This window comes from Anser brachyrhynchus (assembly GCF_964034855.1).
Source record: "Anser brachyrhynchus genome assembly, chromosome: 5".
In the NCBI taxonomy this organism is placed as follows: Eukaryota; Metazoa; Chordata; class Aves; order Anseriformes; family Anatidae; genus Anser; species Anser brachyrhynchus.
The window spans coordinates 26,665,969-26,678,941 of record NC_137699.1 but is presented as its reverse complement, the minus strand read 5'-3'; the positions used below and the strand labels follow the sequence as shown (position 1 = coordinate 26,678,941).

Genomic DNA, 12,973 nt, shown 5'->3' with positions numbered 1-12,973 from the left:
CTGTTTAATTTTTCACACAGAACAGTATTTTTTTGCTCTACTTTTTAAATTTAGTTTTATTAATGTTAAATAAAATTGCTTATTAAATTGCAAAAACAAGTTGCAAAATAATCGTTAAATGTATAACTTTTAAATTGGCTTCCTGCTACACTTTTGATTATAATTTTTATTGTCATTGATTACAATACTTGGTATTTGGATACATCTTTATTATCATTGCTATGAAGATAAAATAATGAAAATCTAAGAAAGTCAGGATCTTGTCAATAAGAACAAAATTAATTCAGGTAAATTGTGAGCAGATGGAGCAGAAATGGATTACATGTTTTTAATATATAAAGAAACAGCAAAAAGGTGTTTGCATGTTCTTTATTTTTCAAGCTGAGAAAACCTCTGTTTAAAGACCTAAAGATTTAATAGATTATTTTAAACTTTAAAGGAAGTCAAGTAGTTATGTTTTCTCTTACGTATGTAAGCATTGTCACACGACATTAAAATTATTTAGCTTCTTCTACCTACTTAAGTTTCACAAATACAATATTATAGTAGATAGGATGAAAAATTCTAAAAACCTGCTAATGTTAAGATCCTCCAAGGCATGTTTAACTAATAGCCATACATCAGCTAGTTAATTCAATACATTTCCTCCACATCAAGACACTGCAGTTCCTTCCAAATGTACCTGTTTTCCTCTGGGATATGAAGTGCCATCATCTGCAGAGGTTCCAAACACTGCACAACCCATCCATGACGTTCACTGACACGCTCGGTTTCTACTTTAAGAAAGCTGTTAGGCATCCTGCTCCATAAAACAGGTGTAATTGTTTGCACATCAAGGCGAGGGGGACACTGAGGAACAGGATTTCTTTCCTCACTTTTAAAAATTGCTGCTGATAAAGGCATGGTATTCTGAAACAAAGTATATCAGAATTATTTTTGTGACATGTAATTATGAATAAACTCATAATACCAAAATGTAGTGTAGTCTATTAATAGCAAAGAACTCATAGAAATATATGAGTTATTGCAACAAACATATTTAAAAAAGCAGAAAGTGATAAACATCAAGGGTATTCTCCCCAAATATCTTTGGTTTATTTTGACAAATGCAGCTTCAATTTGTTGAACAATTTACCTTCACATAAGAAGTATACAGAAGTAATTTGTTAACATTTTAATCTAATAAAATATGTTGTCACAAATTCAATCTTACTAAACAAATACAATTCAGCAGGAATTTCTGTAGAAATAAACAGATTTAGAAGAGCATCTTTATAACAAATAGTTAATACCTTTAATTTACCAAGTTCAAACTGAACCAAGTTAGTGCTCGTAGGCTGTACAAAAGTTGCTGGAAAAAGTTTTGTGTTTGGTTCAACCTAGAAGAGAAATGAGATTAAAAAAACTAAAAAGGCAAAAAGAATCTCCTCTTAGAATGTGCTATGAAATATATATATATATACTATGTACTTTACATTTTATTATCAAGGAATTGCAGACACTGTATCGAAATGATGACCAGTGTCTACCTGCAGTTTACCTTTAATACAGTAAAGCATTTGCTGAGTTATCTTTATAGGCCCACCTAACCTACTGGGAGGTGCCTTTGCTTCCTTATGTGGTGCTACACCTACAACAAGAACTTTTTCAACACTGTGTTGATTCATGTTGATTAGGACAAGAGGGAATGGCCTCAAGTTGCGCCAGGGGAGGTTCAGGTTGGAAATCAGGAGACATTTCTTCTCAGAAAGAGTAGCCAGGCATTGGAACGGGTTGCCCAGGGAGGTGGTGGAGTCACCGTACCTGGGGGTGTTTAAGGGAAGTTTGGACGTAGTGCTTAGGGACATGGTTTAGTGGGTGGCATTGGTGGTAGGGGTATGGTTGGACCAGATGATCTTGGAGGGCTTTTCCAACCTTAACGATTCTATGATTCTACTCAAACATATCCAAATTCAGCACTTGCATTCTAAAACAGCTCCTTAAAAATTCTGCCACTTTACAGCTTTGTAAACTTTGGCTCTCACTCTAGAAAATGCACCCCTAATACAGACTGAGGGTAAAATACAACTTTTTGGAACACCACACATCTTTTCGTTCACATTTTATGCTGTACAAAATAATTCACTACAAAAAAGCTTGAAAACAAACTTTGAATAGAGAGGGAATCAGAGGTACATAATAAGAGGGTGAGAGTGCATCATTTTTGTGAGGATAGTTAAAGTCTTTTTCACATTAAAATTAGTGAATCAATGTATTTTTTTAAAAAAGATCTCAAAAATTCCTTTATTTCCACATTTAGCAATTGTTTCCAGTCTTAAAAATCATGATGTATCATACTGAATCACAGTGCTGCAGATTTAGAAGTGCTTGGTTGTTGTACTGTGTTTTGTTTTGACAACTACATTATCTTAATTTCCCCATTATATAATGTAGGATAACGTTATTGTCACATTACTAGTGTTAAGATTTCAAAACAAGGAAAAGCAATCCTTATAATAGCATCAAAATGACCTGTTTATTAGATAACTTCCTGAAAATCTGGTAATACCTGATAACAAGTGCCAAGCTCTTTTCCATTGGCTGTGAATGACAACATTCCAGTAGCTAGGTCAACAAAGCATCCAATTTCTAAATCAACATTGCTACGACCTGATCTCTGGGAATTAGAAGTTATATCTCCTCCCCAAACCATATAGCAATTACTGCGCTTCACACTGTAAGAACAGCAAGAACAAAAAACACATATCACATGTCACACTGAACTTAACAGTATTCATTAAGATGCACTTTTCAATAGTGTAAGTTAGAGATCCTTAAAGGTGCTTGTACTATTAGTTTTGTTTTCTCATCATTTTTTTTTTTTCCAGAAGTAATCATCATGGCTCAGGGATCAGACTGAAAAAGTGAACGTTTTTTCTCATTTTTTAAAATTATGAAACGATTTCTCATGGTTCTCTGTGCTTAGCTAAAATACAGAACAACCAGTAACAGGTTCATCCACAGCAATCAAATGCAGATGTTAAAAGAAAGGAGCATCCTAAAACACTCATTAAAACAGAACTTTAAGGATAAATATACTCACTTAAACAAATCTATATAAAACACGCATTCATATGTAAATGAACAATGAACAATTCTACTCCATAATTGATGTTATTCTTATTTTAAATTAATGCTTAAAATTTCATCAAGCTTGTGAATAATTCACCTTGAACAATGATATTAAAATACAATGCTTAATAAGTGATAAATAAATCCATACCTTTCATGAACCCTGCCTCTCTCATCACCTAAAGTAACCGTCACTGTACAATTTTTATTTAGGTCAAAATTTTCACTGTAAAAATGATAGTCTGGTGTTACCCAGCCAACCCAGACACAGGATGGGTCTTGCCCAGCAAATATCCGCAACGAATAAAAATACTGAAAAGAGGAAAAGAATAGATTAGTAATAAAAATCTAAGTCATTTTATGGAGGAATAGTCAAACAATGGTTAAAAAAATCTCAATGTATATCCTACTTTAATAAAAAGTATTCACAGCAAGTCATTTTAAATTCTCATAAAATAAAACTAGTATAGTAGATTGACACTGTGAAGTTTATGCCTCAGTCATACAGCTGTAGGCATTATTCCTTATATGCAGCATTGTATCTTAGCAAATGATTAAAAAGGCTTCTCGCAACAGATCAATTTCTATTGAATACAATACCACTACTAAATCTATTTCACAAAGTAAGAAGAATTAAGCACCTCAACATATTTGCTTACCGTAGTAGAAGGAACAGAAACTTCTTGGCTGTGTTTTCTAAAGGTAGAGGAACACCAGTAAATTAGTTAAAGTTTTGTTTTTTTTTTTTTTTTTTTTTTTAAAAAAGAAACAAAAACAAAACAAAAAAATTTCATTTTTAAACTAAGTGTACTTCCATGCATGTAACTCATGCTTGCAGGGTGCTGAGGATTCGTGGTATCAGTAAATTAAGCATGCAAAGACTTTAGAGGATGCATATATAGACACAAAATAGTTGCCTACAGTTAAGGTGGACAGTTAAGGTTCAAAGGTGTTGAACTGAGCAGTAGCTGGGATCTGTCCACAGTCAGTTTAAATTTATACGGAAGGAAATTTATATGGAAGGAAAACTGGACTTTTCTGATAACAATGAAGTACTGAACAATAATGTAGATGAACAGCAATACAGTGGGCACAGGACTCTGAGCTGGTTTTCCAGACCTCCTGAAGAGCTTTGTAAGTCCCACTGATTTCAAAAGGATGGTAGATGATTAGCAATGAATGTCCATAAACCTTTTGATGCATCTTTTCTGAAAAGATTTTCTGATGTTGTCTGTATATAGCATTTTGCAGCAAATATGCTATAAATTAAATAAAAACATCAAAAACCAAAAAAATCACTAATAAACATCCTATATTAATGTGTGCTTAGCGCAAAAATTAATATGAAACCTTGAATGTATAACAACGAAGACTAATAGAACATACTAAGTTTACATTAGGAGCATGAAATAGGATAACTGAATAAAATCTAAGTCTAACCGTTTTTGGAAAACATCAGATGAGGCATTTTCCACACCCATGCCAAAGTTGAATGATGAACGGAACTCAACAGGCATACTCAAACGACAATATATCATGTCTGAACTGCTGTTCTGTGTGCCAAATGTTTTGTGAGTAACTTTTAATCGAGGTGGACTCTCAATGGTTCCATCAATTCTCCATATCTAAAAATAACAGAAATAATTTTATAATAATACTGTTCCAAGAAAAACACTGATAACTTTCAGTAACTAATTGAAGAATAAGATAAGTGAAAGAGCTAACAAACTTTTCAAAGTTAATTACGAACTTTCTTTTACGACCATGAAACTAGCTCAAAGAGCAAGGGAAGCAATAGATTCCACCTATTTTGAATACACTAATTATTTTCAAGATGTTCCATACAAAATTTTCAAAAACAAAAGCATAGATTTTATTAATTCAAATTATTTAGAGTGAACAAGTCACTGAAAAACTGCTTCAAAGGAATCAGTAGTTTCTACCACAATTAGAAGTTATACCATGTAGAATTCTTCAGAAGATCACTGTGAAGCCTGAGCCTGATATTTTTGCCTGTGCTGAAAAAAACGGTTATGTTTTTAAACTTAATCAGGGATAAGAACATTTCAAAAAGTTTTTAGAACAGAAATACAGTTGAAATAATCCTGATCAACTGATTAAAATGCTGAGATCATTCAGTTGGAACTGAGTGAGGTAAGCGTATTTTGTTTAAGAAGGAAATGTTCAAAGACAAATACTAGGGATTGTAGTAAAAAGGTGGTTAGGAAACCACAACAGACAACGGTCCAAGTAGCTAACCAAAGCAACATAGATTAGTAATACATATACTAGAACTGGTATATTCTCATGAATGATAATACTACCATAAATGAAGTTGGAGATAGACAAGATCATCTGGAATTATCTAAAGATGACTTAATAGATTTATATGACAAACTATCTGATGACAGTAAGTATTAGTAAGGGTTTAATGTCTCAGCTTGCTAAGCAAACAGTTGATAAACAGGTGTCTTCCTAACACGTAACGTTACCTCTATGTGAGGATGATTTTTTGGCACATTGACAAATGTTGGTAAGCGTTTACTAAACCACATAGCGACATCTCGGTTCATATTTACTGCAAAAGGTTCAAAACCTTCTTGAAGGCCACACATTGTATAATACTTGAATGTACTGGCATCCATTCCAAGGTTCATACGTCCAATCTGAGACAGACCCAGTGCGCAAATTGGAACAAAACCTAAGAAAATGATACAAGAATAACAAAAAACAAACAAACAATGACAACAAAAAAACAGTAATTAATTTGGAGAAAATAAATATTTTAATTTGAATCCATCTAATGTAAACTAAAATTTAGCTCCTAGACAATATGCACACGAAATAATGACAGTAGCAAGGATTTAAAGCTACCTTAAATATTAATGATTAAGATCAACATAATTGCTAGTGAGTACTTTGGCAATGAATGGACATTATAAACACCATGCCATTTATTTAAACATTAACCTGGTTTAACAGTTGTTATTACTAATCTCTGATTTGTGTGGAAAATGAACAAAAAAATGAAAACAGTTAGCTTTTTGGACAATCAGATTTGCAAAAACAAGATTTGCTCAAGTTAGTTATTCATTTATTAGAGGAATTGTTTATCTTCATCATTTTTAGACTAATAAACATGCCATTGTAAAATGGACTGGACACTGGAACACAAACTTGACTAAACCAAAGCTAATAACAAATGTTAAGTATAATCTCTGAGGGCACTGAAGTTTCAAATGGACTTTGAGATGAGGTTGAGGTATCTCAGTATATCTGTTTAAAATTTATTTTCTTACCAGTGTCTACAAATTTCTGGCCAACCTTCATCTGTCCATCATGAATGATGGACAAATATAGATTTCTTTAATGAAGGCATTTTTACGACCAAACATTTTCAATTTCTGAGTAGCAGATGATAACAGCAAGACTAAAAGGATGTTGAATGATTTTTCTATCTGTCCTGAGACAGAAACTCAGAGAAACCTCAGTGAAAAGCCGACAGTTCTGGTACAACAGAAATTCTCTCTTACACTTCAACTTTATGCCTTCAGAAAATCTCTCTTAATGGTGTCCCTTATTCTTTACCCTTAGAGAAACTGTATCAATGGTCAGACCAAAGCTGGACACTGAATAATTGCAAAGTCTTCTGTTAATTATTAATGGGCATGTAACTACTATCAGTTGGAGGAGACATCCTTTCAAAGAAAATGTTAATTGAAAAATAAAACAGTTTGAAAATAACTCCTGCCCCCAGTAAAGTCATGTAGATACTTCTGTTCAAAAAAGAATGAGAAACAGAAAAGGAAAAAGAGTCCAGGAAAAGGAGAAACAAAGGTAAGCTATGAATAGGATAGGGAAAAAATTTACAAATCAGACTCAAGTTTACATTCATGTTGCAAAGATTTGTTCTTTTGGTTAAGCCTCTTACCACATAGCACTCATTTTGTCCTTCATACACAAGAATACAATTAACATAAAATGTTTACGCTCCAGTGAGAAAATCAATTCTACAGTTTCAGCTTCTGGGGATTTTTCTAGGTGCTTATTATTAACGCTACTTGTTACCGCTGAAGTTCAGCCCTGAGAGTAAGCCTAGAAAGGCTTGAAGAAAATTCACCCATTTTGATTGCTGGAGTTCCATTGTATCTACTTGTGGTTGAAGGAAAAATAAAAGAAAACCAATTTGTCATCTCAAAGTATATTTTTATGAAGTTAAATTGTACTATGATTTGAAGGCTTATATCAGTGAAATAAGATGTAAATGCACTGATGGAAATACTAGACAGGAACAGACTGGAAACTGGGGAAACTGAGAATCAAAACTTGTTAGGCTGTGTAGCAGCCAATAAGGGCAACAGGATCCTTAAAATTTCCCAAAGAAATTTCCACAGAGTATAAACTAAAGCAGAATTTGAAGCAGCAGATTAAAAAAATCTTTGCATATGTCAATACTATTTAGAATGTTGGTTTTTTTTTTAGAACATTCTAAATGAAAGAAAAGTCTGTGGATATCATAGCAGTAAGTATTGCTAAAGGGAATTTGTTTAGTACTCTTGATAACAATAAAATAACATTTTTCTGCTTCTTCAAGTAAATACAAATGAGAGATTGTTATAAAGTGCCAGGAACAGCAATGAAAAGACTTTTGGTTATATGTTAGAAAGTCATAAAAGTTAATAAAGTTATTTATGAGGAGCTCATAAATAACACAATGAAACCTATAGTGAGTAATTCCCAAAGACAAATAAAAGCCTATTTGTAATGCTGAAGTTGACAGCTGTCTAAAAAATGCTGTCAGGCACACTTTAACTATAATTTAACTATAACTATAATTATATAACTATAAAATTTAACTTTAACTATAATTCTGGTATTTACTATGCTGATTTCAGGTGGCAATTCTGCCTGGTGAAAGGGATTGTTTAATACTATGTTTTCACATAGCTTGGTTGAAAAATACCATATTTACCATAGTTTTAGCAGATCCTTTGGACTTCAGCATTCTGTACAAATTTCTGCTTTCAGAAAATTTTTAGAAGAAAGTTTATGTCTATTAGCTAGCAACTCTTATTGATACTCAGAAAATTATATACGGATTACATTTAAGCTTTTCAGCTGAATAATTTGAAAACAGTGCAAACATCATGGTAAATTTCACCACTGCTCCAAGTACAAAATTGGTGGGGTGATATTCTATGGCATTAGGGCATAAGGAGCTCAAAACCATGAGTACATGGAAGTTCAAGAATTAACTGGAAAAAAGAATTCAAGAATTAACTGGAGGAAAAAAAAGCAGTATATAATAAATCTTATTTTGCAGCTTGCTAAGACATTATCGACAGACTAGTTTTTCTGCTTTTATTTTTGGTTGTTGTTGGTTTTTTTTCTTATCTTTTCTCATAGCCATGCAAATATAAAAAGAAAATTACCACTTTCTATTCCGAAGTCAGCAAACGCAAGTTCTGAACCTTTACTGGTTATAAGCAATTCTCCATTCAAAGTAAAGATAATTGATTTGTCATCCAAGTTTATCATGCAACCAACCACATCTCCTGGTTGCCAACTTCGTCCAAAGAATCCACTGCCTTGATGCCAACGCTGGCCCTAAATAAAAACAAACAAACAAACAAACAAGTAGATAAACACCATGCTAAAATTCAAAAATAACATGCATTTTCAGAAAAGAGAAATCTGAAAAAAAATGTAGGTACTAATCAGTCAAGAAAATAATTATTTTATAGATGGCTAAAATTAACAAGCATAACATTCTAAGTGAATAAAGCATTATAATTCATTTATAGCAAACAACTTGTTCTCAATGATCCAGTTAAACAATGGTAAAATTCTACCCTTAATTTTTGTTTTTCTTACTCTTTTTTACCTTCCAGGATCTCAAACTAATTCACAAGCAGTACTAACTTTCATGTAATTAAATTAGTATATTAGTTATTTCATATAGCGAACCAAAGGCACCCTAACTTCAGTAATATGCAAATAACAATTTAGAACCTGGATAATAATCAATGCTCACTGGACTCCACTTCTTACATGCAGTGTCATTATCATCCTTCTGGTCCTTTAATAAACAACGTGCAAAAAGCAAAAAAGACAGAAAGGGAAAACACAACTGTGGTTCCCTCTTCCAGTTGTTGAAGAAACTTCTGTTTTATTTCTGTGAATTTTTGTTTTATTTTTGTGAATTACCACTTAAAAAAAAAAAAAGGAAGCGAATGGTGAAGTTTCTTTATGCTTACAATAGACTTCCTTACTAAGGTGGTATATCCTAGCAAGATAGATATAAGACAACGCACCTTTGTTAACATAATTACAATGAGTAGAACCAAAACGCAGATACAATTCAGCAAAAATTCAAGCAAGAAAAAAAGCCCAGAGACATCTTTATATGAATGAAAAATATTCCCGTAGTTGAACTGGACTATACAGAGGAAACATATACTGTCATCTTCTGCCTAGCCTATTCATAGGTAAAAAATAATACAACGGTAAGAATGCACTGACTTTGCTTCCTTCAAAAACAAATGCTTGGTCATCAGCTCCCAGTTCTATGTCAGGTCGACAGCCTGGCCTGGCCCAGCCAACACGCATGTCTCCACCTGTCACAGCTTCAAATTCAAAGTACCACTTTCCAGACTTCACTGCGTAAGATTGTTCGACTCTGAAAAAGCGTATCTTGTCAATGCTGACTTTTTCCGTTGTTTGATCAGCTGCAAAAATGAATAAATAAAAAAAAATCACCATATTTCATAATCAGATGAAACTATAAATGCCACAGTTTAGTTTTTCATCTGTCCCAACTGTTTTCTGTCTCAGAAAACAGCCTTTATCTACCCTCGTAAGTTGAAGAGCCTTCATAGTAAACGTTAGAAGAGGAGGAAAAATAATCAGCATACAGATGCAGCATACGTGTAGACGTAGTGCTTAGTGACATGGTTTAATGGTGGACTTGGCAGTTCTAGGTTAAAGGTTGGAACAGATGATCTTAGATATCCTTTTCCAACCTAAATGATTCCACGACCCTATACAGCATGAATGACTATCCACTATTTATAATCAAAATATTTCAGTGACTATCACACTATGCAGAGCCACAAACATATAATTGACTGGAGAACACATTAGAAGTGTAAGATTACTATACACAACACAATCCAATGCAAAAAAATCCAATGAAACTTTAACTAAAGCTGCATGTTATCTATTTTATTAATAATATTAGTAAGATAAGCAATGTATGTAGCTTATATACTTAGGAATTTGGATTTAAAAATATTTTTAAAGGCAAAGTAGCTTTACCTTTATTATATTAGAACTACTAATGAATTGCTCTTGAAACATTACAGCTGCAGTCTCTAAAAACAAGAACTGTAAAGTGAGGTATCTGATTATTTTTCCAATACTATCTTAGTTTTATATAAGCATAGATGTATTTCAAGCTCTTCATACATAATGAAGAAGCAGGAAAGAATGAACTGTCTCAGATCACAATTTCAGAACATTTTAAACAGTGATTTCCAAATGAAAATTAGTATGTCTACAGACACTACAGATTTTCTCCAATCTGAAAATCATGGAAACTGTAATTATTGTACAATCAGCTAAAACCAATCTTTAAAAAAAATGTATGTAAGTAACATACAAGACATTAAAAAAGTATATTTGCACCTTTCATTCAAGTCCACAGCAAAAATATATAGTATTAATTCATCCCTTGTATGTTTTGCCTATCTATTCCAGCGTCTTAATTTTTTTTTCCTAGCACTGAGGGGAAAAAAAAGGCCATGATTCCTACTGAATGTACATACCTATTTCTTGGTCAGGTGGCTCAACACTATAACCATAGCCTGCAAATGTTCTAACAGCTTCACGGAGGCTATCTCTGTTCGATTTTTTAGTACGTTCATCTAATAATGCATATGGCACTAGCCGAGGATTACGTTTGTTCTTAAGATCCTAAAAGGAGTTATAAAAAAGAACAAAAAGAAAATTTCATTTAAACATGACAAAGAATGCATATGAGACAGATTGTATTCTAAAGTAACGTTAGGATTACAAGAAAGAAACTATTGATGAAGAACAGTTCTGTGAATGAACAATTCTAAGTCAAAAGAATATTAAGCCCAATTGTTAAGGATGTTAAAAACCCAAAGACAAGAATGAAAGAGAAGTATGCAAATATATACTCTCATATCCTGCAGTTGCAGCCATGCAGCCATGCAGGCCTGATAATGTACTCAGACCTGCATAAGCAAAGCTTTTTTCCCTGCTCCTTCCACTTTTTCCTGACTTTCCAAAACATTCAGTATTTATCCTCTTATTTAACATTCCCAGCTGATGTTCTAGAACACACAATCTCATATTCTTTGCTTACTATAAATGTGTCTAAAAAGTCCATACCTGTTGAATGCCATAGGTCCATCCTTGCTTTATTCTGTCTTTTGCCCAGACGTTGTGTGCATTTTCTGCTAGTTTGTCAACTAGGAATTCTTGAGAAGGTAACAATTTCACTTCAGAAAGATCAAGAGGGGCAGGTTTATATCCATTTGACATCATGTAACTGTAAGTCAACAATGGAAAACAAAGAGAGGTAAGATATCCCACTGATGGTATTTAAATTCTATGTGGCATTCATAGAGTAAGGTTCACTTTCTCCCTCAACTTTTTCTGCTCTCCATTTCCTTTGCAAAAGTTCTACATTGCATTTGGTCATTAATTAGGACATTTTATGTATACACATAACATTTTTATGTATATACATTTTATGTATATACACTCTTCACTGTAGCAGTGTCTCATTTTCTGCCTTTATTGGGTTTATTTGCACACAAACTAATTAAATGTGACCTAGCTCTGTATGTCGGTACTCAAAACAGTTGCTGTGAAAATAAGAAACTGTTATTAATGACTACTCTTTAGTATTTGTCATTTAAATCTTTCAAGTGTTTTCTATTTTAAAGGTCTGTGTGATAACCTCTCATGAAATTATTTTTATGTATAAACCTTTTGCATTATGAAATACTGTGTTTCTGATGCAAGTGTGTAAAGATCGCATTACCATTTTTTCCACAGAACAAAGCATATTGTAACTGTTGTTCTTCCCACATTTCTACTGAGCAGTAGGTCTAGCAGTTTTTTAGCAGTAGGTATTAATCCTCCTTTTCAACCCTTTCACATAGTATATAGACCACTCTGCTCTTTTAGACGCGTGCTGACTCTTGCTCAAACCACGTAACTTCCATTTCTTAACAAGACTCAGAAAATGATATTAAGATCTTTTTTGTTCTGTTATTGAAGACAACAGTATGAAAACAGTATTATGATTGACTGCCTGCAGTATGAACCTCGGAAAAGGTTCTTTTCCCCTTTTTTTATTAAAGGCATCTAATGAATCCAGATTACCATCTTCCCTATCATAAAGTTATTTACTTTACTACTCTGTTTAAAAAACTAACTGAATTTCTCATGGATAAAGGTGTTTGAGGAAGACAGTTTGTGGGATTATAAATGAATGTAAAATGGCAAGTATCCAAATCACTGTTCCTATCTTCAAGTTTTGTTGAAGAACAGGATTTTAACCTGTCCCAGAAGGACTGCAGAATCCCCACAGAAAAGGCTAAAATGTAGACATGATGCTCAATTCATTTTCACCACACTTGGGATGATTCCTACTGATTACTGATTATGGATCATACACCTATTTCAGCTCCCTGACTCAAATAAAAACTGAATTAAAAACCAATGGATTTCGTGCAATAATCTACACACGTACATTTCCAAGAAACATGCAACATTTTACAACTTTTTTTTTTTTTTCTTGTATTTGCTTTCCAAGTTGTACAGA

General features: G+C 33.0%; 1 protein-coding gene across 1 annotated transcript in view; it reads right to left on the bottom strand.

Moving 5' to 3' along the window:
• Window positions 1–12,973, bottom strand: part of RYR3 (ryanodine receptor 3) — a 243,221-nt gene that overhangs the window by 115,344 nt on the left and 114,904 nt on the right. Inside the window, exons 26-36 of the mRNA XM_080595279.1 lie at window positions 11,530–11,689; window positions 10,938–11,085; window positions 9,634–9,839; window positions 8,544–8,718; window positions 5,604–5,812; window positions 4,552–4,736; window positions 3,771–3,807; window positions 3,263–3,423; window positions 2,549–2,714; window positions 1,293–1,379; window positions 683–909 (exon numbers count right to left, since the gene is read on the bottom strand). Coding sequence (XP_080451405.1) covers window positions 683–909; window positions 1,293–1,379; window positions 2,549–2,714; window positions 3,263–3,423; window positions 3,771–3,807; window positions 4,552–4,736; window positions 5,604–5,812; window positions 8,544–8,718; window positions 9,634–9,839; window positions 10,938–11,085; window positions 11,530–11,689 — 1,761 coding nt within the window. The remainder of the gene's footprint in view (window positions 1–682; window positions 910–1,292; window positions 1,380–2,548; window positions 2,715–3,262; window positions 3,424–3,770; window positions 3,808–4,551; window positions 4,737–5,603; window positions 5,813–8,543; window positions 8,719–9,633; window positions 9,840–10,937; window positions 11,086–11,529; window positions 11,690–12,973) is intronic.